The sequence below is a fragment of the Vulpes vulpes genome, chromosome 8 (genome assembly GCF_048418805.1).
Source record: "Vulpes vulpes isolate BD-2025 chromosome 8, VulVul3, whole genome shotgun sequence".
Taxonomy (NCBI): Eukaryota; Metazoa; Chordata; class Mammalia; order Carnivora; family Canidae; genus Vulpes; species Vulpes vulpes.
Genome location: NC_132787.1, coordinates 11,967,506 through 11,992,166, shown reverse-complemented (window position 1 = coordinate 11,992,166; position 24,661 = coordinate 11,967,506). Strand labels below are relative to the sequence as shown.

The 24,661-nt window shown below is 37.8% G+C and overlaps 1 protein-coding gene across 2 annotated transcripts in view; it reads left to right on the top strand.

The window, feature by feature from the left end:
• The window catches only part of PDZRN4 (PDZ domain containing ring finger 4), a 352,365-nt gene extending 328,014 nt beyond the window's left edge, over positions 1–24,351 (top strand). The window contains exons 6-10 of one of the 2 annotated variants that reach the window (XM_072765562.1): positions 1,626–1,724; positions 4,171–4,233; positions 11,604–11,705; positions 16,221–16,337; positions 19,916–24,351. In XM_072765562.1, the coding sequence (XP_072621663.1) occupies positions 1,626–1,724; positions 4,171–4,233; positions 11,604–11,705; positions 16,221–16,337; positions 19,916–21,445 (1,911 nt within the window). In that variant the 3' untranslated portion in view covers positions 21,446–24,351. The remainder of the gene's footprint in view (positions 1–1,625; positions 1,725–4,170; positions 4,234–11,603; positions 11,706–16,220; positions 16,338–19,915) is intronic. The other variant, XM_072765563.1, reaches the window with a different exon arrangement.
• Positions 24,352–24,661: the final 310 nt, after the last annotated feature.

Here is a 24,661-nt window from a genome sequence, read left to right as displayed (position 1 = left end):
TTTAGCATATGCCATGCCCTTTTTAACCACTGTGATGGAATTTAGAGTATCTTTGCCAACCAGTTACAAAGTCATTATGCATAGTTTCCTGGAGTTCACCAGTTAATAGGACATATCTCAGGATAGAGGATCTCAATTTTAATTTGCTATCAGCTATGAAGTTATTGGTCACTAGAGCTTATGACAGTCTACCCTTGCTAAGGATTTTCCTATGGTTTATGGCATGACATTAAAATAAATGGTTATTTTCCAATGACAAGGCCTGCACTGAGATATAAAATTGAAAGGGAGGATCCTTCTTCAAATGCAACAGGGTGTACTGGAAAACATCCTCTTGTTTGAAGTTAAGTGATTTTTTTTTCTTTATTTAGTCCTGGTAACTAGTTCAGATAATACACAGTTAAATGGATGCTTATTATAATCAAATTTCCTAATCTTCTTTTCATTTACATATACACATGCGTACACACACATAGACACATGCAAAATCTATCTTCCATTAAAGAGGAAAGACTACTTAATTATTGTTTTACCAAAACTTACAGACACCAGGAAATATTTGGAATAATAAAAGCAGTCACCCTTCAGCCAGGATTTACCGAGAGCCCTATTCTAGGACCTGGAGAAAAAGCATTAAACAAGACAAATTTGCAACTCCCACAGAGCCCGAGTTCCAGAAACTTAATCCAGACCTCTCTTCCCATTTAAATTTACTCTGTTTTATCTCATCGGATTATTTACTAAAGGACCTTATATTCTTCATCCAATAGGAACAAGTTCTCCATGATGAGAATACCAATTTGTCTTTTAGTGCTTGGAATTATGCGATTTATCCTAAAGTCATCTGTTTCTGAGAGTAGTACAAGTCTATTTCATTATATAAAAATGAAATACACTGAAATTTATTATTATTTTACTGAACATAAATCAGGAAATAGATTCAATATACATTACCTAAGGACTGACATTTCAAGCCCCTTAGCCATGTGTTTCAGTAAATGTGTTTCCATGTTCATTTACTGCTACATTTTGAATCATTGCCTCTGCCCATATGACTGTTGATGTCTCTCCCTTCAGCCTGGATGAACCCATTTCATTCCAAGAGTGAGAGCTTCTGCAAAATAATGGAAAGCCTTGGCCTGAGCCACACAAAACACATGCTTATTATCATATTCTATAGAACTCAAAAGAAGAATTGATACAGAATTCACTATAGTTTTCTTTTGTTTGAACTCTGTTGCTTTATTAAAATACAAATAAAATCACAGTGACTCCCAACATTGCTATGAACATTTTTCTATCTACTTTGACAGCCTCAAGTATCTTATTGACTTATGCATATTTTATACTTTATGGTATAATTTTTAAGCTTTAAGTTTATGATGCGATACAAAAGAATTGCACTTTCAACCGTAAAATGAAAATTTGAAACACTGGCTTGAATATACAGCAATACATAATGGAGGTAAATTTGGGTGATTTTGGTAACATAAGCTTAATTTCAAATGTTGGGCAGTAATTATGAAACCCTCCCAGGGTGACCCAGAGAGTATTAGTGAGCTCTCCGTTCTGCTGTGGGATTTCTTTCTGAGATAAATGTCGTTCTGTGTGTGTTTTTCTCTCAGGAGGTCGAGCTGTGTCGTGTTAGCAGTCAAGAGAAGCTGGGCCTGACAGTCTGTTACCGAACGGATGATGAAGAAGACACGGGCATTTATGTCAGCGAGGTAAGAGATGCCTATGAGGGAAGGGAGGGGTAGGAGACAGCGAGGAATGGAGTCCAATGACTCAGGATGAGAAAATCCTTGGGAGGCTTGAATGTGAAGAATTGGCCATGTTCCAGGACTTGTCAGTTTCAATTAGGAAAGTAAATGATGTTGCCCAAGTAATGTAATTATTATCAGCTTGTTTAATGTGGATGCTTTCACCACAGACTCCCAGTAAGGAAAAGTGTAAAAGTGGGCAGGAACATTGCCTAAATTTGAATAAATTCCCCTGTGTATACAGAAAGTCCAGCAGAGTTTCTGACAAGCAAACATTTCGTCCCTCCATTCCTTTTTATCAGTGCTGTTAACAAGAGCATTGACTAATTGTTTTAAATCTAATATTACAAATATCACGTTTTACTCTGCTGGAAGTATTGATACATTTGAATATGCAAGGAATGTATCTATGAGTTTGTTTTATTCAACCCTGTAATCACTGTCAGAAAGTGAGGTACCTAAGTGTAAAACACTCTTAGTGCTAATCACTTTGAAAACAATGTGAAACAAAATTCACTATTATAGGTGATTTTTTAAGATTCCCAAAGGAATCATTTTGTGAAAATAGTAGGTATAATTTAATTATATGTATATATGACTGAAATTATATATGTATATATGCAAATACATATGTACATAGATGTATGTGTATTGTCTAATTCCTCCATGTATGTATGTATGCACACACATATCTGTGTGTGAAACCGTGTATGTATAAATGTGTATATGTGAAAAAGAAGTTAGACAAGCTAGATATTAATTAATGTCCCATGCTGTTCCAAGTATTCTTGGCCATAATCTTAACATCATTACCTGACTCACTGAGCTTCAGCTTCCTTAACTAGAAACTTGATACAATATTGCTTATCTTATTGCTTTTACTAAGGTGTTTAGAATATGAAAAAAAATAATGTAATTAATGCACTTAAGAAAACTACCCAGCTCTATAAATGTAACTGTTACTCTTTATCACTCTTTATCGGAAGAATTTACTGACTGGCTCTTGCAATGGAAAAATCTCCAGAGAATGTTTGACTTGTACACCTCTTCTTTTAAATGAACAGCTATGTTAATCCCTCCAATTATGGTGAGGAAGTAGAAGGAAATGCCTGCAGAATTGTCTTTTGTAATAGACACAAAGCTATAAATGTCAGAGTTTGGCATTAGCTTGATTACAGTTCTGTAGGCAAAGTTTTAAATTGTGAACAGCTTCTCAATAGGATACAATTGATTAATCATACCTTCCTTCCTTCTAGTAAGTCTCTATTTACCATTTAAATATGCCAGCTTTGTAGATGAGCTTTCTAGGCACAAAAAGAAGCCACAGGAACCGAGCATATGTACTTGGAAAGAATATTTTCCTTATATTTCTTAGATGTGATTATAGTGTCTTTGTTCTTTTTTTTTTATTATTATTAGTGTCTTTGTTCTTGATTGATCACTTAAAATTCACTTGTTAGGTGGCACCGCCTAATAAGAAAATAATACCTAACATCTGGATAGGATGGATCAACTTCATGCTACACTTGAAATAACTTTGCTTAAAATAAAAGCTTTGATGGAATAAGCTCAAATAAATGGCTTAGAGGCATCATCCAAAATGTGATAGATGGAATTACCCCTAGTGAACTCTAAGTCATCACTCAAGTCTGGCCTATTAAAATGTTGGTAAACTCCTAATAAAGTGTTAAATACCTATTTATTCTAAAATAACTTATAGTTAATAGACCACCATGTAATGTAAAGTAAAGCCTAGTAATAATCTACTTGGATAAGATTTTTTATTTTTTGAGCAACATCGGTTATAAACCTCTTTATAAAGTAATCTGCTCATGAGACAGAAATTTGCTTAATAAATATGAACGTACAGCATAGTTATCAGCTTTTCTAAAACAGCTAAACCAGGGTTTAAAGATCACTCTAGTAGAAAGCAAATTTCCTGGGTCTAGAGAATCCTAGAATTAAGATCTATTGAAGATCATGTCAGCTGAGGACCACATCTGACCGTTTGGATACAGAAATGAGTGAATGGATATTAAAAAAAAAAAAAAAAAGAGGAAGAAGAAGAAGGAGAAAAGAGAAAGGTAAAAAGGGAGGGAGAGAGAAAAAAAGGCCTTCAAATTAACTTCTGCTCTAGTTCTCTTTAATTTTATTATTATTAATTTTTAAACAGTCTACTTATATTTTTAGAATCAGTGATTTTTGAGAAAAAATTTGGCATGCATTCTATAACATACTAGAGAATTTTGAACTAGGTTACTAAAAATATTTTTTTACAAAAAAAAATATGTACATAGATGTACATGTATTTTTTACAAAAAAATATTTTTAAGCCATATTTTTAAGTTCCTGGGGGGAATATTGCATATCCAATTGAAGATGTTGAAGATGTGTGCTTTCTCCATTACAGGTAGATCCAAATAGCATTGCTGCCAAAGATGGCCGAATTCGAGAAGGGGATCGGATTTTACAAGTATGTGGAATGGTCGTTTCCTTTAGTTTCCTACCATTTGTTCAATAGTTTTAATTTTATTTAGTTTTTTATAAGATGTTAGAGAAAAGAATTTGTCTTTTCTAGACAGTAACATCCTCAAAACAAAAAGCAATCATTTAAAAAAAAGTGTAAGTAGAAAAATAAATTTAAAAAAGTGTAAATAAGAATGGTACTATTCATTAAGAATTATTGGCTAATAATTAGTGATTAAGGCATCATCTCTGGACTTGGATAACTCAGCTTCAGCTTCCAGCTCCACCATTTACTCTGGCACATTATTTAACCTCTTATAGTAAGCCTGTTTCCTCATCTTAAAAAAACAGTAATAAAACTATTGTTGTAAAGGTTAAATGTGATTATGCCTGTGATAGGCTTAGCACACTACACGGTAAGTAACAAACATTAACTTGTAGTATTACTAGCAGCAGCAGTGGTTACTGCTGCCTTTTCCAGAATAAATTAGGTAAGCATGGATTCCTACATTCCATTACCATCTGAAAGTCTAGAAGTCTGAAGAAATCTTATTTATTTACAGGTGAGTTGCTGGGGACAGGTGGAGGAAAATGCTTTCTTTTCCACATGGAAATATGAAAAGTCAGACCCTGACTACATTGCACGTTAGTAAGCAAGATGATGAGCAGAATATAAGGGGGGGGGGGGTGGAGCTGGAAAGAATTCCAGGCCAGATTAGGAATGACCTTGAATGCCAAAGTTCCTGTCCTACACCCACCTCAACCCTCTCTATCCCCTCCAAGTCTTTTCCCATATAGAATCCTGCAGACAGACACATAGCTCCCCAGCTTCTGTATCTAGATTAACCCAAAATAAGATCAGAGGCCCTCAGGATTGAGTGTCACTGCAGATCACAACTACAAAGCAGGGAAGGTGACTCAGAAGACGAATTAAGGAAATTATCAACTATTAAAACACTTTGCAGAACTTTTAGCCTTTGTGACAGACCTATGGTTCCCATTTCTCCTTACTTGATGTGAAAGCCTGATGAATGCTGCTTTGTGTTCAGCATCAATGGATTCAACACTCTGTCTAGAACCGGGGCTTCGAAAATTGTTAGATGCTACCTCAGCATTTGGGCACTCCCTGTGACAACAGGAAGACAACTGCATACACTGATGATGTGGTGTGACATTGTCATGATGAAGGTGTGCCCACACTGCCTGGGGTACATACCACAACCTTATCCTGCCCCACTTTCTGTTACTCTTCCTTTCTTCAATGTACCACTCTTGATTCACACTACTTCTTCATACCCTTTCTCTTCTCAAGCGAGATGCTCCACAACTCCTTTTTCATCAAGGACTCTGATTAGGAAAGAATAACAGTATGAATTAGTGGTCACTCATGGCCCTACTAATTTTTAGAAAACTTCAGGAATGTATAACTTCTATTTCTATAGCTCCTTAAGTGGTGACCTGTAGTGAAACACTTTCCCAATATGCCATTGGCTCTATCAAGGAAAAAGAAAGTGAGTCAGGAAACCAGAGTGTAGTCTTGTTTGCTACCATATTTTCAATATTTTTCTCAATTACACATGAATAAATGAATGAATGAATGAAATAAAGGTATTCAGTGGAGAGAATGAGAGATGAATAAAATCTGCAGTAAAGGGATCCCTGGGTGGCGCAGCGGTTTGGCGCCTGCCTTTGGCCCAGGGCGCGATCCTGAAGACCCGGGATCAAATCCCACAATGGGCTCCCGGTGCATGGAGCCTGCTTCTCCCTCTGCCTGTGTCTCTGCCTCTCTCCCTCTCTCTCTGTGACTATCATAAATAAATAAATTTAAAAAAATCTGTAGTAAAGATTTACTAATAAAGCCTCGTTAAAAAATAAGGGTACCATTTTTGTGTATCATCCAGATAATGAAAGCTTCAAGTATATTTTATTATTATTATTACTATTTTGATTTGGAAACAGTTATAAATGTGTTCACTTTGTTAACATCTACAGTTGAATATACTCAATTGAAAAGACTGTAACCTTCTTTTGATGCTCAAGGTCATGTTGTGCCCAGCAATCATTACACAATCCTATAATACAATAAAACACTCAATGGTTAAAAAAGGTCTGGAAGATTTTGCGTTCCCAATATGAAATCACCGTAGTTGGCCATATTTTCTGATGTGTTGGGTCTATTTTTTGTCATTTTCTCTTGCTGATTCCAGCTGCTACTTCTTTCTCTCACCATCTACTCTCCATATTTGACACCTTCTACTGCAACCTCACTGGCTTCCTTCCTAATTTCCAGCTAACCACTTTCCCATAAGCTAGATATACAAATATCTAGCTGGTTATTAAAATTACATCTATTAATTCTATGAGTAGAGGTAGATAGAAATAAAGTATATGTATTTTCATATATGCATACGGTATGTTTTGACACTTCCTTATTCTCGGCTATATTGGAGGCAGATAAAGTTTTCAGATAAAATATTTGCAGGATAATAAGGCATTCCTTAATGGAGTTGGTTCATTGAAGAAACAACAGCAGGATTGACAAAATGCCGTTGTCCGTCTGATTACTTTATATTCAATGACAAATATGTCACACTTAATGAACAAATACATGTCACATTAAAAAGCCTAGAATTCAAATCTATTTGCACACACAGGAAACAAAGAGTCTTAAGGGTGATGGTGAAATTATATTAAATAAAACTGTGACAAAATTGTAGCCCTAGACAAATAGCTCCCATATGGCTGATGAGGAGATTATGGGATACCCTGTAATGAACAATTAATGACTCCTGTCTCAGGGAGATGAGAGGGGGAGAAAGAGAGGATTTACTTCTTATCCTTAGAGTTTCCTGGCTGGCTTTTATTTAAATGAATCTCTTTAGAGCAATTGTGGTTTTAATTTCCTGTTCATGATGACCTAAGTAGAGTACTTCCATGGTCTTGTCCTCATTGTGTAGCTAAAATTTTCTAAAAGTAGTACATCGAGGGTCTGTTAGACGAAGTCCCCCAGTGATACCACCCACACACAAATACTCACATGAGATTGGCCCAAGGTAGAGACTGTAGAAGAAAAACCATAACCAATTCATGAGAACATATTCTAACTCTTGTGTGTTTTTTCTCTTCAAGTGCTCAACAGTTCTATGTGCTGTGCCATTTGCTACAAGCTTGTGGTATCAGATGTGTCCTCAGGAATTAGTATGGGGAAGTTCTGTCACAAAATTTCAAAGCTGGATGAAGAAAGGAAGAATTAAAATTCTTCACGGAGGAAGAATTAAAGACCACATACATGATCAGAGGGCTAAAGTCTTACTTCCCCCTTGGGATTAGTAAGCATATAGTCTTCCATGTCAGCAGCCTAATCTCATGTTGGCCAAAAAAGTCAGTCATGTTCCTAAGGATTACTCCCTGACAAAACCCTGCAAAAACTCAAGCAGTAGGACAGTAAGACCCTTAATGAGCTTTCTCTCTCTTTCTCTGCCCTACACATAAACTTGTCCCCAACATTCGTTCCCACACTTTTATTTTCCTCCCTTTGGATAACTGTTTTCCTCCCATTTCTGTTCTTTCTACCTCTGTATCTCTGTACATTATTCACCTTCCCTCCACACTAAAATATGAGCACACTTAAAATAGATTGTGCCTCTTTTGCCTTGGATTCCTGGGTTTTCAAATAAATTGCATAGGTGGTTAGATGCCAAGAATTTTAGTTACCCACCCACCTCTAGTACATTAACATAAGAAATCTAAAAAGTGGCACATTCAAGCAAAAAAAAAAAGAAGCTATATTAAACCATTTTTAGGATTTTAGGGTTCTGCACACATGTGTGCACACACACATATATACATACTCATATGCACATAGAGGAGATTGGGCCGAAAATGAAATTTGGCTGATTTATCTTTGTCATGCCACCAGTCTTTCCTATGCCAAGGCAATCTCTGCTTCGAAATCAAAATTTACATAGGGTCACACTCAGAAAATGAGACAAGACATATTCTCCAGCATAGTGTTCCCTCATTTACAGCAAAGTTACATGTTGCCTTTCTCCTGGTTCTTTTTCCCTCTCTCTTCTTAAAACAAAAGTCTTCCTTACACCGTGGTGATGCACTCTCTCATTTGTCTCCTCCCTGTGATTGTGGATCCTTCACCTTTCTGCCTGCCTGGTATTTTCAGGCACAGCAATCCCACAAGCAATCCTGTAGCTACGAGCCATCCTTCAGGAACAAGAGCAAATGAAGGTTGAAAGCGCTATCTGATTCTATTCCTCAAGCCTTTTCATTCTTTGCTGAAACCCACAGCTGCATTTCTTGTCCCAATATCACTTTGGGTATCAAACAAATATCCTGAGTTCAATAGGATCCACCAACCAGTTGGCTAAAATGGTCTTTCTTTCGAAAAAGAACCAATAGATTACATTTCACCACCAGATTTCTATGGTGAATTCATCTCATTCCACATAGGATTCTGAATGGAAGTGTGTTTCTCCAACATAGGCTCTATCCTTCCAGGGTAAGGACATAATGCCAGGACTGGAGACTGTAGCTCTGGTCATGTGGAGTTCCCAGAGGAGAGAGACAAATACCAACTGTAATGGCACTGCAGATCAAACACACCGCATTGTTTCTTGATGGTTCTCTAAGAGTTAAAAATACATATAAGATAGATGTCTTTTCAAGTGGAACCATGTTTACTACTATGTATTTAATTGTTGTGCATGAATTTTAAAAAATTTGCCTTATTTAAAAGAACCAAATCTTTACTGAGGATTAAAATAGAATAAATTTAGATATTTAGATTAGAATAGAATAAATAATGATAGCAGTAGTAGCAGTAATAATAATAATAATAATGCTAACAACAACAAAAATATCAAGAGTACTAGGTGCCAGGCAGCCCGTGTGGCTCAGCGGTTTAGCGCTACCTTCAGCCCAGGGTGTGATCCTGGGGACCCGGGATCAAGTCCCATGTCGGGTTCCCTGCATGGAGCCTGCTTTTCCCTCTGCCTGTGTCTCTGCCTCACTCTGTGTGTGTGTGTGTGTGTGTGTGTGTTTCTCATGAATAAATAAATAAAAATCTTTAAAAAAAAAAAGTACTATGTGCCAATCTAGAGCACTTCCTGGATATTGGGCACTTGTTTAAACCCTAAACATATACCGGGGTGCCTGGGTGTCTCAGTTGGTTAAGCATCTGCCTTTGGCTCAGGTCATGGTCCCAGGGTCCTGGGATTGAGGCTGCATCAGGCTTCCTGCTCAGTGCTCTCTTGATCACTCTCTCTCTCAAATGAATAAATAAAATCTAAAAACAAACATACAAACCCTAGACATGTAATAACTAATTTAACCCTTACAACAATACTCTGAGAAAGGTACTATTATCTGCACTTTAATATAGGAAACCTAATATAGTAACATTAAATAAACATGAATGAAGAGTATTTATGTTAATGGTAAGTGAAATTTAAATGAAGAATTTAGATGTATATACTTGAGTGAAAAAAAGCAGTGAGCATTAGGTTTCACACAGAAAAGGTGAAGAGAAGCTGTTGGAGAGCATCCAACTTAATCTCCCTAGGATCCAACGCACCAATAGTGGAGGGAGGATGAACGATTAGATCCGTAATGAATAGACAAATAGATGCATCGCAGATATACTATTAAGAATTACTATGAAATGGACATAAACCCCTAAAGCTCAAAGAAAGTAAACATTTTCAAGTCATTCTTTTCAAACTACACTTCGTTGGGGATGGGGGAGGTGTAGTGGAATCCACCACTGCCAATTTATCTTTATTTGAGAAAAAGCCTTGGATTCGGTACAGAAATAGCTTTTCAGATGTATATTTATGAAAAACCACAAAATACCCTTCCCAATCATTAGTTCCCATTTTGGAATAATAGCTTCTGTTTTCTAATTTGATGAATTTTATTGTGAGTTGCCAAAAAAGGAAATGCGCTTGAAGCTTGTAAAAGCTGAATTTCCTGTACATAGACAGGTGAAAAACAAAGGTGCTATTCATTTGATCAGAGTAAGAAAATACAATATATGGTTGTATGATTTCCCCCCCTTACTATTATGTGTTGTCTGCTTTCTTTGTGTTCCATATGTATGATAAGAATCTAGGAATCAGGATTATTTATTGTGGTCCAAGGTTGAGATTCCTGGACTTGTTTCAATAATTATATCTTCTTGTTTCAATAATTGTATCTTCCCCATATGTCAACTAGAATCCCAAAGATCCGAAAAAAGAAAATCTCAGTAGTCCACTTTATGCAGACTACTACATTGAAAAATTGGTCAGTACAGCCACATTTTCTATTTAATCTGTTGAAATAATTGATACTTATTTTAGATATAATTACTCGATGTCTTCAATTGAAATTTCTCTCTGCATATTTTGAATATGTGCTATGATCAAAACTCTCATTGTCTCCGTGGAATTGAGCAATCAATAAAAATAAAATAAATATAAAATATCCAAAGAAAGAAGTTCAGTAAACTCAGAGCTAAATACATTTGAACATGAAAATGTAGCTTAAAATACAAACTTCAGAAACTTCATTTGCTCTGCCTGTAGAATTTAGAAAAAGGGAAAAAGGTACATTTTGAATTCCATCGGAGTCTTTTAATCAAAAGTTTATTCGAGCGTGGGTTTTTTGCAAAAAGCCAGTCTTACTCTATGCTATTTTTTTTAATTAAGTACAGTTAAGAGATGAGCCTTAAGATATTTCATTAGTTTTGTTGTTTGAAGAAATGGATAAATCTTAGAAAGAACTGGAGTATTGATAAGGAGGTTACTGATGAACCGTCCTTTGTTTGATTAGTTAAGCACTGAAAGCTATCCTGAGAGTGATTGGGACAACTGAGTCAGACCCACACAAATATGAGATGATTAAATGAAAATGCAATCAGCGGTGGCCTGGGAGCATTGCCTGGTGAGAGATAATACTGTAGCTCTCTAATTGGCTCGTAGCAGGCTTGCAGGATGACGGATTTCAGTTGTGGGATTGCCAGGTCCGCTTCCCCCAGCACTATTATCTCAGAGTGACACTTCCATTACTCTGAGCGGAGAAAGATGAACGTCACCTGTCAGGGGCTGGTTAATTGTGTTGCTAGATGTATGTTGCCAGGGCGCAGGTTGGACATTTATGAACATAACTGCTTCCTCTGATGCCCGCCATCCTTCAGGGATCGATATGGCTCTTACAGTAAGCGCGTAATTGAGTGAAGGCACTTACCACTGAGGGGCTGAAGATGAGCCCATTGTGTGAGCTTCATTGTCCATACATTCACCATAAATGAGCTGATATTTGCCATTTATTGTGTGCAGCATTGTGGAAATGGAAACTAATGTGCCACTTTCATTTGTTTTCTAGATAAATGGGGAAGATGTCCAGAATCGAGAAGAAGCAGTGGCATTGCTGTCTAGCGATGAGTGCAAGAGAATCGTGCTGCTCGTTGCAAGGCCAGAGATTCAGGTCAGAGCAGAGATCAAAAATCTTGAGACTGAATTTTCTGTCCATTATTTGCTATCCTCTATCAAATCAGTACCGTGGGTAATTGTACAGCCAAGTATGCAAAACATAATTAAGAGTCATCTTTCCTAACTTACCAGCCATATCAACCTTATCTTTTTGGAAAAAGAAGGAAAAAAAGCACACAGGATGGAACCATTATTCTCTCCTTCCACTTGCCAGTTATTCGAGTGAATTAATAAATGAAAAATGGTTGACTTTATATGATTTTTAATCCTGTATAGAGGCTTCCTTTAGGTTTCTGTCTAAAAATACTTAATTGGCATATTAAGGTATCTTGAAAGAATTTCTAATGAGAGAAAAATTAGCATATCCTGCTATCGACTTAAATCTTTTTAGAGTAACCTTATCGAATAAAGTAGCTGATAGCGTGGTGTAGTTCCATGTATAGTAAAGGAATTTTTTCCAGGTTTAGAGGGACAAAAACACCTGTCCAGCCAAAAACAAGCCGATAGCTTCCAGAGGAATTTATATATATATATATATCTTTAACAGAGGGAGATGTCATGAAAGTAAAGGAGAGGGAATGGTGGAAGAAAGTGCTATTGGTCCTTCTTTTTATATCCTTTTTACACCCCACCACAATGCAGAAAGGACAGCACACTGTCACCGTTCTATCCATCTGTCAGCAGTTTGAGTGAAGTTGGTTATATCACCATTTGTCTCCCAGGTTATTGATCTGATATTTTTCAAACTCAGTAACTGCATACTATCTATAAATTACATTGAGTAAGTGTATTTCAGTGTCAGACCAAGTCCTGACTTGAATATAGTGGTTATAAAAGATCACCCTTTCCGCATATATTCCCTTTATGCCCTTGACCATTCTAAATGGTTCCCATAAAGCCTGCTATAGCCCAAGGCAGAGTAAAGTTACACACCTGAGGTCTCAGGACTGGGAAAGGGAGCCTGCACAACTGGCTGGACTGCCTATTTAGGAATGACCTTAAAAATATAAAGTACGTATAAAATTTCACTAATTATCTGGAAATTTTGCAAACCAGTTAGTCCCATGGATCCCACTTTCTTGAAAAAGAACAGAATAAAGGAGCTAAACACATGTTAGTGAAATTCATATGAAGAGAGCACAGTGGTTGTCTCTGTTATAGAAAAGATATTTTGATGTTATAATGTGGTTTCCCTGCCCTTTCCACAGAATTTCTAGGGAACCTCATTAATTAGAATTAAAGCATTTCCTTAAACTATGCCATAGAATGGCCATAATGGACTGTGCAAAGAATAGAAATTAATGACATAAGACTAGATCCTGTTAATTGTTGATAGAATACATATGCTTGGTAGAACTGGTGGCATTTTCAGATATCTGACTACACTCCTGACCTAGTAGAATTGATGTTGGAGGATGAGTTTCCAAACAAGACTTCCTTTCCACAGTTGAGAAAAGGTGGTCATCTCACCACAGGATACCACAAAATAAAGAAATGCTTTAGCTCCTTGCTCCTAAAGAAGCCTCATGCCACTGAAAGAGAACTAATTGCCTTTAGAAAATCAGATTCCTAGAAAAAGAAAGAAAGAAAGAAAATGCATCTTAACCTCATATTTTTAAATTGTAATGTAAGGAGTATATGCTATAAAATGGCAAGAAAAAAAAATTTTTTAAACCCTCTCTCTTCTGGGTGACGGGCACTGAGGTGGGCACTTGACAGGATGAGCACTGGGTGTTATTCTATATGTTGGCAAGTTGAACACCAATAAAAAATAAATTTATAAAAATAAAATAAAATAAACCCTCTCTCCTTTGTATCCCCTACAATTTTTATCAATTTCAATGTAGCTTATACATTAAAAAATATTGCATTTTTTACAAATGAATCTTATTCAGTGAAAATGTGGAAGTTTCTTGTGTGCTTTTTTCTAGCCTCTTTCTTTTTTTTTTCTTTTTCAGTATTTCAAATACCCTGTACATTCTTGGAAATGATCTACAGATTTGCTGGGGGCGGTATTGTACATCTGTGCAATATTTTTAAATAACTCATTTCTCTCATTCCCTGTCAACTTTCTTTCATTTTCTGCCCATTTTCTTCCTCAGACCATTAAAGATATTGCTATTCTGTCCTATTTCCCCTTGGGACATTGGGGCAGAGAGGGCTCACGTGAGAACTTGTAAACACTTCGGAGACAATGCAGGTTCCATTCTCTGAAATGCCACATCTGTCCCATACTGTGCCGACAGATCCCTGTTTCAGAGAGTCCTCCTTTCCTGCAGCTCAGCTCAAGGGAGAAGTCTGTCCGTGGTATAGCCTAGAACTCAAACTGCCATGAATACAGTTAGGTGGAAAGGGAAAGGCAGTGAGCAAGAAGCTCTCTTCCCTCACCGTGCAGGGTGTACCTCCAGCCTAGACCAAAGTCTGGTCAAAGGAGATGTACACTGCCTACAGATGGAGACTCAAGGATCTGTGTGGGGTTAGCTAATAAGAAAAGAGTTATAGGGAATCATTAATTCCCACTGTTTGTTCTCCTTATCTTTCCCACCCCTTCATTTAAATTTCAGAAGACTGTGCCATCATCCACAACATCAGTGCAAGCAAATATTTTGCTTTGACCTGATTAAAGAAAAATGCTGTGGTGTGCTTAGAAAAAGGAAACACTCCTCGCTCTCCGTAATTTCTTTTGGAGTCTGGAGTTTGCAGCTTTGTGAAACTTAAAAAGGATTACAGAATGTAAAACTTAGACAATTATAAATTGAACTTGAATTTTTAGTCAGCCTAATTTTCACAGTTCATCTGCATATCAAAGTCAGCGAGGTAGAACTTGGTCAAGTTATTCAGGCTACATTAAGATAAATGAGGATGAATAAATCTGTCTACACTTTTGGCCTCAGTCAGATTTGAAGTAATGTAAGTTCGATGTAGCCTTTAATAAATATCAAGAAACCTACAACTGCCTTCGTATTAATGAATATGATACATACATGCTAATGCCTTTTCTGGCGCAACCTGGTGTCCTTTCAGAGTTTGTTCTGTTTCAAGTTTTACACTTTCAGTTACCTTTAAGATTTAAGAGCTTACTTTGCTATTGTTGAGTGGTGAAAACACCTCAAATTCTGGCTGACCCTTGAGCAATGTAGTGATTAGGAGAGCCAACACCCCCACCCAGTCAAAAATCTGCATGTAGCATCCGACTCCCCAAAAACTTAACTACTAATAGCCAACTCCTGGTTAGAAGCCATACTACTCGATTAACACTTATTTTATATGTTACATGTATTATATACTACCCTTATGACATAGTAAGCTAGAGAAAAGAAAATGTTATTAAGTATAAGGAAGAGAAAATAGAGTACTGTATTTATATATATATATATAAAATCCACATATAAGTGGACCCACGCAGTTCAAACCCCTGTTGTTCAGGGGTCAACTGTATTGTCAACTTTGGCTCATTAGAAAGCTGCTGTTTCTTTTAACAGAGAGTAAAACAGAGCATGGACAATAATTCAGTTAATTTAATCAGCATAGACAGCTAATTTATGTAATCCAGCTCCAGAAATCCACTTTGAGGCAAATTATCTGTATTGACTGTCAACACTCATCATATTAGCAAGGTTTCCCTCTTCACTTTGTATTGAGGAGCCAGAAGGATTTATTCAGTTTAATTTGTGTAAGAGTCCCACCAGAATACTTGCATCCTGAGCTCACAAACAAAACCCTGCGTGTTCCACACCGCTCCACTCCCCCTTAAATGCAATGTTTCAGGGATGGATGGATGGATGGATAGATGGATAGATAGATAACTGGATGGATGGATAGATAGATAGATAGATAGATAGATAGATAGATAGATAGATAGATTTTATATATTGCAATTGGGCCTGAAAAAATTAATCAAAATAGACATGGCACAACATCACCTTTTCTTGTGAAAAGAATAACTTAGATTTTTTCTTTTCTTCCCCCAGATAAAATAAATGTCTGTATTGGTGGCAAGCAGCCATCTTGTTAACTTGGGAAGCCATCTGCCTAAAAATAAAAAAGCAGGATGAGGGGTAGCATCAGTGTGTGAAAGGGGTGGGGAACACTCATTGGTCTCATTGGGGGTTGTTGTGAAAGAAAAAAGCCCAATTGTCTCATGGCCCTATTAGTACCATTGCAGTTCTTTAACAGAGGGACTGTTGGAGGTAATGAGCGTGACAGCTGTGGATTATGCAATATGTTTTTAATACATTTTGAAAGATGGTAATGTTCTATGCTGTGAGATCTACTTGGTTATGAGAGAAAATCTGTAGCTGTGTTTCAGGAAAGGATAAAAGGCATAGGAGTCCAATTTTCTTTTTAATCACCTTTTCTTCCTTCTGAGAGGTGAACTTGTGAGAGGCTGGTATTCTGAAGAGAATCATTATGATAAAAGGAACTGGTCAGGCATCGCCATTTAAGTTTACCCTATTTTAGCATGAGTTCCCACTAACCTAATATAATGTACTAATGTATTCTTTTGCAGCTGGATGAAGGCTGGTTGGAAGATGAAAGGAATGAATTCTTAGAGGAGTTAAACTTGGAGATGCTGGAAGAACAGCATAATGAAGCAATGCAGTGCACTGCCAATGAGGTGGAGCAGGTAGGGCCAACGATTTGAACTACATCATTTGAAATGTTGCTAGTTTCTTTTCTGAATATATAACCATAAATGGAGTAAAAAACAAAATCAAAGAGTTTGATCAAACATCTCTGTAATGGTAATTTTTTTAGAGCAGATGGGCATCTCAAATGAAGCCCAGGGAATAAATACAATTTTTTCTATTAAGATCTTTCTAGTTTGAAAAGCTTTGGGATCATTGTTGACAGAGTACAGTAGTATTCAAATGTTCAACTTAATTCAGAAATTTAATAGCGAAAATACGCATTGCTTTTCAATATGCCAGCTGGAGACAAACTATATCTCATGAGATAACGCCTCTCCCCAACATTAATTTTATAATTTAAAATATTCATGTGTCTATTTGAATATTTAGGCAACTGTAAGATGACGATGACATGAGGTAAGCCATCAATCTTATTTATGTTTTTGGAATCTTGGTTCTACCTCTGTACTCCTCAACAGGAGTAAGCTCTATTTGAGATCATTGATATCATCTTGCCTTAGGGTCACATCATCATTCAACCAAAAATGCTGAGCTCCTAATATGTCCCAAGTACCACACTTGATCCTGAGCATACAAATGAAAATGAGCAAAGTTTCAGCTCTTAATTAATTCGCCGCTCTGAAAGATTCCAGAGGGGCTTGTGGCAAACTGAAATCTTGGGATTCTTTTGTGACTGTTATTGTTCCTATGGGATAAAAATGGGATCAATCTATCCTAGATTTTTTTTTTATGTTGAATTCATGTCATTCATCTGCCTGATATAATTTTGTTAACACTTCTGCTGTCAGTTTATTGATTTGTTTAATTATCACCCTATTGCCAACAGTAATTCTTAACACATCCTGAAAGATAGTTTTTAAAAAACCCTGGACAGTTAGGCTTAGGGACATGAAGCACAAACATCCTATCACTTTACCAAGCTGAATGATGGAATATATTGACATGCTAGCATTCCATAACAGAGATGTATGTGTGTGCATGGGCACATGCCCGTATATTAAATAAATCGTTATATTGCAGACTCCGGTGTCACCATAGTTGAGTGCGCTGTACTCTGTGCTGAGCATGGATCCTCATTGGCCACTTCACAAACAGTAGTTCATGCTCAAGAGTAATGCTGCTACTGTGGTGATTGCTTTTCAATATAGGTAGGACAGATTGAAATTTTTATGTATGACTTCAACGCTGGCCACAAATAAAGATATTTTTTGGTGGCAGCTGCTGGTTAAAAGCAAGAAAGTCCTTGCTCGAGGCTTTTTCCTCTCTTAGATACAAAATGTGACCTGATACAGAATTGACAGGAGGATGTTGGAATAAAGCAAGAAGGGAGAAATCCTGTCCAGGTGAAGTGATATGGTGTCAAATCCTGCCTACTCATCAGAGGTAATACAAATGCTAGTTCTTTTGAGGTAACACTAGATGTCCCTGAGGTCAGATTCTCATTGTGTGGAAATTTTTCTTCACCATGAGACTGAAAAATGATAAGAATTACAGAAACCTTTAAAAGTCCTTTGCCCTTATAAACAATAATACTACATTAGAAATGTCTTGGTAGAAGCATTGCCTGTCACTGTAATAATTCCATAGGGGAATGATAAATGACAGAATGGCAATACATTAGAAACTAGGAATTCTAGGTTTGAGAATGGAAAATCCTTTATATTTTCACATTTGCTCATAAACCGGTGACTAAAGAAAAAAAATTGATTAAAAAAATCTATATCCATGCCTCAAAACGAAAATACATATACACGCTAAAGTTTCACTTTACATAACATTCTTGATCTTAGGGCTGCTGTTGACACACTGTGGAACATCTCCCATAGCATAATTCGTCTGTATCCTTGGCATGCCACGTAAAAATAAGATTAAAAAAAAAACTAGCTTTCTTGTATTTTTAAGCTCATTAAAGATATGAAAAAATATAAATAATGTGGTATATAAAAATCAGATGTCCAATATCCATAGCATCATCCTCTGGGGGTTTTATGGCACAAGTCAATGTCACCACGTTGGACACTATTGTCAGCTTATAGAAAGGAATACACTGATGGACCACGTGCTCCACTGTTACTTACAAGTACTTGTTTATAACATTGTTCTTTTTCAATAGGACATTGAAAATCTCAGTATATTCTCAACAAATGAGGAGAACTATTTTAGGAAAAGACCGGGAATCCTAAAATAACATTATACATGGTCATCTTCTCTCCTCTACAGTTTATGTTACATTTTGTTATGCTTCTGTGGAAGAAAATAAAACAATTTTCTTAAGAGACTCTTTCAAATCTGTTTTAGGATGTTTTTTTCTCATGCATTCTGTCCTTTTTTTTAACACTAACAGGCTTAATTATATTTAATTGTATAATTACACCTGCTAGAGGAAAAAAAAATATATATATATAGTGGGGAGTAAACTTACACATAAAGGACATACAATGTAGAAACTGCCATGTAGACTAGTTTAGGATAAGTGATGGAGGGAAAAATAACTTTACCCTATTCACAGAGAAAAAAACTACATATACATCCTCTTAGTACAACAACAGTTAATTGTTTTGCATGGAAGCCAAACGCTACCAAGGAATAAGGTTTACATATGAGTGTGTATTCACAAATACATCAAAACTATATTTTTTGACATTATGTTCATGTCTGGCAGTCAGTGCCACTCTGATTTTCATGAGGACTGTCACTTTACTCCGAGTAGAATAAAATTCACCTGTGAAGGAAATTATGGGCTGACAGTAGAAAAATATTTTTAAGTAACCCAAACGAGTCCTAAGATGACATTGTTGCTTCTGAGTGATGTGATTTGGAGATGCACTGAGGTCAGGACACATCTAGGCAGGAATGTGACATCCTGGACACAGAAGAGATCCCAACTCTGCAGGATGGCACTCCTTTTCTACCTCTCTCTGTGTCACTAATAAGCTGAATCCATCTGAGATTCAAGTTCCTTGTCGCTAGAAAGAAGGACTGAGTCTCTAGGACTAGCCTATTCCTGAAATACTGTGCTGTTTGGCTTATCATTACCAGGGTGTTACTAGCTCAGCAAAATTTCTTCTGAACTTAGAGTTCAGGAAAAGAAATCATCCTAATCAGGTGACGTGGCTTCAGAACTCCAGGCCTCCATACTGCAGAAGACCACTTAGATCACCTGTCTCACTCATCCTTTTGCATGTTGCCACCTCAGGGACTCAAAAAGTCACCTCATTTACACACCTTCATGCCAATTCCCCAAGTAAGAGAGAACCTTCGGGTAAGAATCATTTAATTGAATGTGTCCTGCTTTATTTATCCCCAAATCAGGTATCTAAGCAGCTTTGGTTTTCTTGATTTCCGTTCCTAACAAGCTGCCTTGAGCTGACTGCCTATATTTCTAAAATTGTTAAGGAGACTAACCCTGGAACAGCTTTCTGGGAACCGCACCTTTTGCCAAGCAAGCAACCGTTTTTTCATGCAAGTTCTGCAACAGTCGGTGGTTTATGTTTTTGTTTTGTTTTTTTCAGAATAAACGATTTTCTTTGATCTCTCAACTTTATCTCCTCAGCCCAAAAAACAGGAAGAAGAGGAAGGCACCACGGACACGGCCACATCCTCCTCCAACAACCATGAGAAGGACAGTGGGGTGGGGCGCACGGATGAAAGCCTGCGGAATGATGAGAGCTCGGAGCAGGAGAACGCAGCTGAGGACCCCAAGGGCGCATCCTTGAGGAGCACGAGAGGGCTGGGGCAGAGCCAGGACACCCTAGGAAGCGTGGAACTTCAGTGCAATGAGAGCTTGGTGTCTGGCGACTACATGGACTCCGACTGCGTGGGCCACGCAGAGGAAGAGTGTGAAAGGTTCCGACAGCTCCTGGAGCTCAAGTGCAAGATTCGAAACCACGGAGAGTATGACCTGTATTACTCGAGCAGCACAATAGAATGCCACCAAGGGATGGGCGTGGAGCACGAGCTCCAGCTGCTTAACGAAGAACTGCGCAGCATTGAGCTCGAGTGCCAAAATATCATGCAGGCTCACAGGCTCCAGAAAGTGACAGACCAGTATGGAGACATCTGGGCCTTGCACGACGGAGGATTCCGGAATTATAACACCAGCGTGGATGTGCCGAGGGGAAAACTAGATGACATCCTCGAACACCCGGAAAAGTCGGACAAGGACAGTTCCAGTGCTTACAACACGGCGGAGAGCTGCAGAAGCACCCCGCTCACCGTGGACCGGTCCCCCGACAGTTCCCTTCCACGAGTGATCAACCTCACCAATAAGAAAAACCTGAGAAGCACAGCAGGGGCCAGTCGGCCTTCTTCGGGAGCCAGCAGCAAGGAGTCGACCTCCAGCAGAGCCAACACGGCAGAACAAGGCTGCAGCAGCGTGGAGGCCAAGGAGAAGGCGTCCGAGAGCTGCAGCAGGCTTTCCGACCAGGACAGGCCCAGCGGTGAGCAGCGCATCCCTTACCTGTCTCCCTATCACAGCTCCTCCTACAGGTGTGCAAACATCCCAGCGCATGCCCGGCATTATCAAAGCTACATGCAGTTGATTCAGCAGAAATCTGCCGTCGAGTATGCCCAGAGTCAGCTGAGCCTCGTGAGTATGTGCAAGGAGCCCCAGAAGGGCTCGGAGCCCAAGATGGAATGGAAGGTGAAAATCCGCAGCGACGGGACGCGGTACATAACGAAGAGGCCAGTGCGAGACCGGATTCTGCGGGAACGTGCCTTAAAGATCAAGGAGGAGCGCAGTGGCATGACCACGGACGACGACACCATGAGCGAGATGAAGATGGGCCGCTACTGGAGCAGGGAGGAGAGGAAGCAGCACCTGGTTCGGGCCAAAGAGCAGCGTCGGCGCCGGGAGTTCATGATGCGGAGCCGCTTGGAGTGTCTCAAGGAGAGTCCCCAGAGTGGCAGCGAGGGCAAGAAAGAGCTCAGCATCCTTGAACTGAGCCACAAGAAGATGATGAAAAAAAGAAACAAGAAAATCTTGGACAACTGGATGACAATCCAAGAACTGATGACCCACGGGGCCAAGTCTCCGGATGGCACACGAGTTCATAATGCCTTTTTGTCAGTCACCACCGTATGACCGAATGAATGGGACGCAACGGATTTTTAGGAGGGTGCTACCAGTTTGGGTAGAGTATGATTGCCTCGTTCAATGTGGCGTTTTTATATATATTTTGCGACTCTTTATAGTTTAAATTTTTTGTAAGCAAAAATACCTGGTAATTTTCCATTTGTTTTTCATATACCGGTACCTTTCTTTTTTGGCCGAGATCTTTCTTTGACTTGTGATATATTCCTATTACTCATTTATATATATATATATATATATTAAAAAAAAACAAAAAGGAAAGAAAACAAAAAACTTGAACAAAAAATACTGAGGAGCCGATTAATTTCCTATTTTAATGTACCTAATGTAAGGTAAGATCCGGATTTCTCTAGTTTACTTATTTTCTACTTTGAGAACAACTCAATGCCAAAACATTTCTATGCTTGCTTCTTGGCATAATCCGTATTAAATCAACCCTGTTAATAAATCCTGTGCCACATCTTGTCTTATACATAAAAACCACCTCTTTTTAACATCCCGTTGTACATTTAGCACCTAAGTGGCCGTTGTCTTTGTCTCAGTAAAGTGTAGGTGGACAATCTTCCTGTGGTATGTAGTGACATTGGTCATGTTAGCTAGATAACTGTGGTAATTGTGACAATAAAAAAATAAATTATTGATTATCCTTAAGAAAAGTTATCAAGAAGTGTTTTATTTTCATTGTCCACTGTGGTTACCAGATTTAAAATTAGTTACATATGGATACTATTTAGAAGACTCCCAATTGTGGATTATAAAATATGTACATTTTCTATCACTTTTTTCCAATAAAATTGTCTTGAGATATTTCCCGTAGATCATTGTGTCACATATTCTTACCAGGATTAAATTAGATAATATATGTAGAGCATCTAACAGATGCCAACTAAACATCCAATAAGTAGGAGTTTATCTCCCCTTGCCTGCCACCTGTGAAAGGCAAAGCCAGAAAAAATTAGGGAAGGACACGGAGAGAGGATCAGTGAAGTGTCTGAAAATATTTTTAATGACACTAGGTGTATTAGTGGGCTTGGGCTGCCATAACAAAACACCTCAGACTGGGTCGCCTAAATAACAGGAATTTATTTCACGGCTCTGGAGGGTGGGAAGTCCAAGATCAAGGTCCTGGCAAATTCAGCAACTTGGCGAGAGCTCTGTTCCCATCTTGCTGATGGTCACCCTCTCCCTCTGTCTTATCAGAGAGACAGAAGCTGTCTGCTGTCTCTTCTTACATGGGCACTGAAACTCTCCTAAGAGCTCCACCTTCATGACTCCATCTAAACCTAATTATTTCCCAAAGGCCCCATCTCCAAATACCATCATATTGGAGGTTAGAACTTTTCAAAATACGAATTTTAGGGGAACATTGTTCACTCCACAGCACTACATGCGTTTATTTAATTGATCATTTGAAAATAAATTTGGGGGAATCGTCTTTTGAATAATCTCCATTGTGGTCCACTATAAATGCCCTACATGTCAGTTTATGAAAAAGTGAGATTTCTAGATTATCAGATAGGTTCTTGAAATACAGCTTTTCATCATAAAAACCATAGATATGCCTCTTGTGATGCCTCCAGAGTAAAGGCCAAATTGGCCATGTACAGGCAAACATGAGTTTGATCAAATTTTCATTCAACCCAAGAGATTGTTGGAGACACAACACCTGAATATTTCTGAAGCTACTTTCCTGTTTAAAAACCAACAGTGGCTTCTTATTAGCTCTTGAATCAGACTCTGATGCCTTGGCCTTATATTCTAGGTCTTTCATTCACTTGCCCACTTTGCCTATTGCTCCTCTTTTTTAGATCTCTGAATTTATTCCTGGCTTCCCATTTCCACTCTAGTTACCTTAGACTATTCTCCTGTCTGGGGCCTGTGCCAAACTCTACACTTCCCTTAGGATGTAATCGTGTATACATTTTCTCTTTGGAGACTGTTTTGATGACACTAGATTTTCTCAGCATTTTGCCATGTACTTTGATGCACTTGCAGTATTGTTTTACCTTTCTTTAAAAAAAAAAAAATCCTGTTATTTGAATCACGTGTGTAGAATTTATTGTCTCCCTGTATGGATTTTTAAGATCATGAAGTTGGGCCCTTGTGTCCCCCTCTGTCTTTGCAAACCTCTATAGAATTCCATTTGAATAATAATGAATGCTAGTGGAATTAAATTATTATATTTGTTTATCTCTCTCCTCTACCTATTGGTCCTTTTGTTACTGTTTTCCTTACTCTTCTACCTTTCCAAGTTCTTATTTCCTGAAGGGCTGTTACGTAGATGGGGGAAAATGAATCTTAATTACATATAATGAAAAGCTGGACTCAGATTTTTTTTTTTGAACTCAGAGATTTTAAGATAAGTGATAGTAATAGCAATCTAAAGCAACTGAAAATTTCATCACTTCCAACTTTAGCCATTGTTAATACAATCAATAAGACTACTCTGAATACACCTGGAGTTTTTAAAATGTCTATCTTAAATGCTCAGTTCTTTCCTGACCTAATGCCTGTGGCTATTGTTTATCCTCTTGACATAACTGGGTTTAAATACTCACTGAATTCAAATTACTCCTATAGATAAATGTGATTTGGAACTAACCTGTAGATTTTTCCAGAAGAAACCTGGACACATCTCAGAATGCAGTGTTTCCGAAGTTACCAGTTTAATTTTATTTTTGTTAAGGCCAAATATTCTTGCCAATTTTTAAAAAATGTGATGTTGGTATTTTTCATGTCTGTGTTTATACATTCTAAGAATCGAGATATGTCTTTTTCAAAAATCAGTGAAAATCTGAAAGTGTTATGTTTTTATCTTTCTACGTAACGTATCTTTGTGCTAAACATGTTTTTTTTTAAGTAAATGAATAATAAATCTGTTGCTCAGCAAAGAAAAATAATTGGTTATATGTGGGATATTTTATTGCAGCTCAGAAGAAATATGTGAATGTAAAGAAGAAAAGTATTTTCCTTGGGCTTACCTTTTGAAATTCCGTATTTTTATTGCTTTCTATACTCAAGATATGACAGAAATTGGTGGGAGGATCCACATGTGAATGACATGGGGGTTGGAAAACAATGTCTATTTGATGGGCGTCTCTTCGCTGCATGCCATGAAGAAGGCTACTGTTGCCATCTTATTTTGTGCAGAGTATCCTTCTATGAAGACATAACGTGGGCTGAGGGAGGACTCCTCTGACCTAGCCT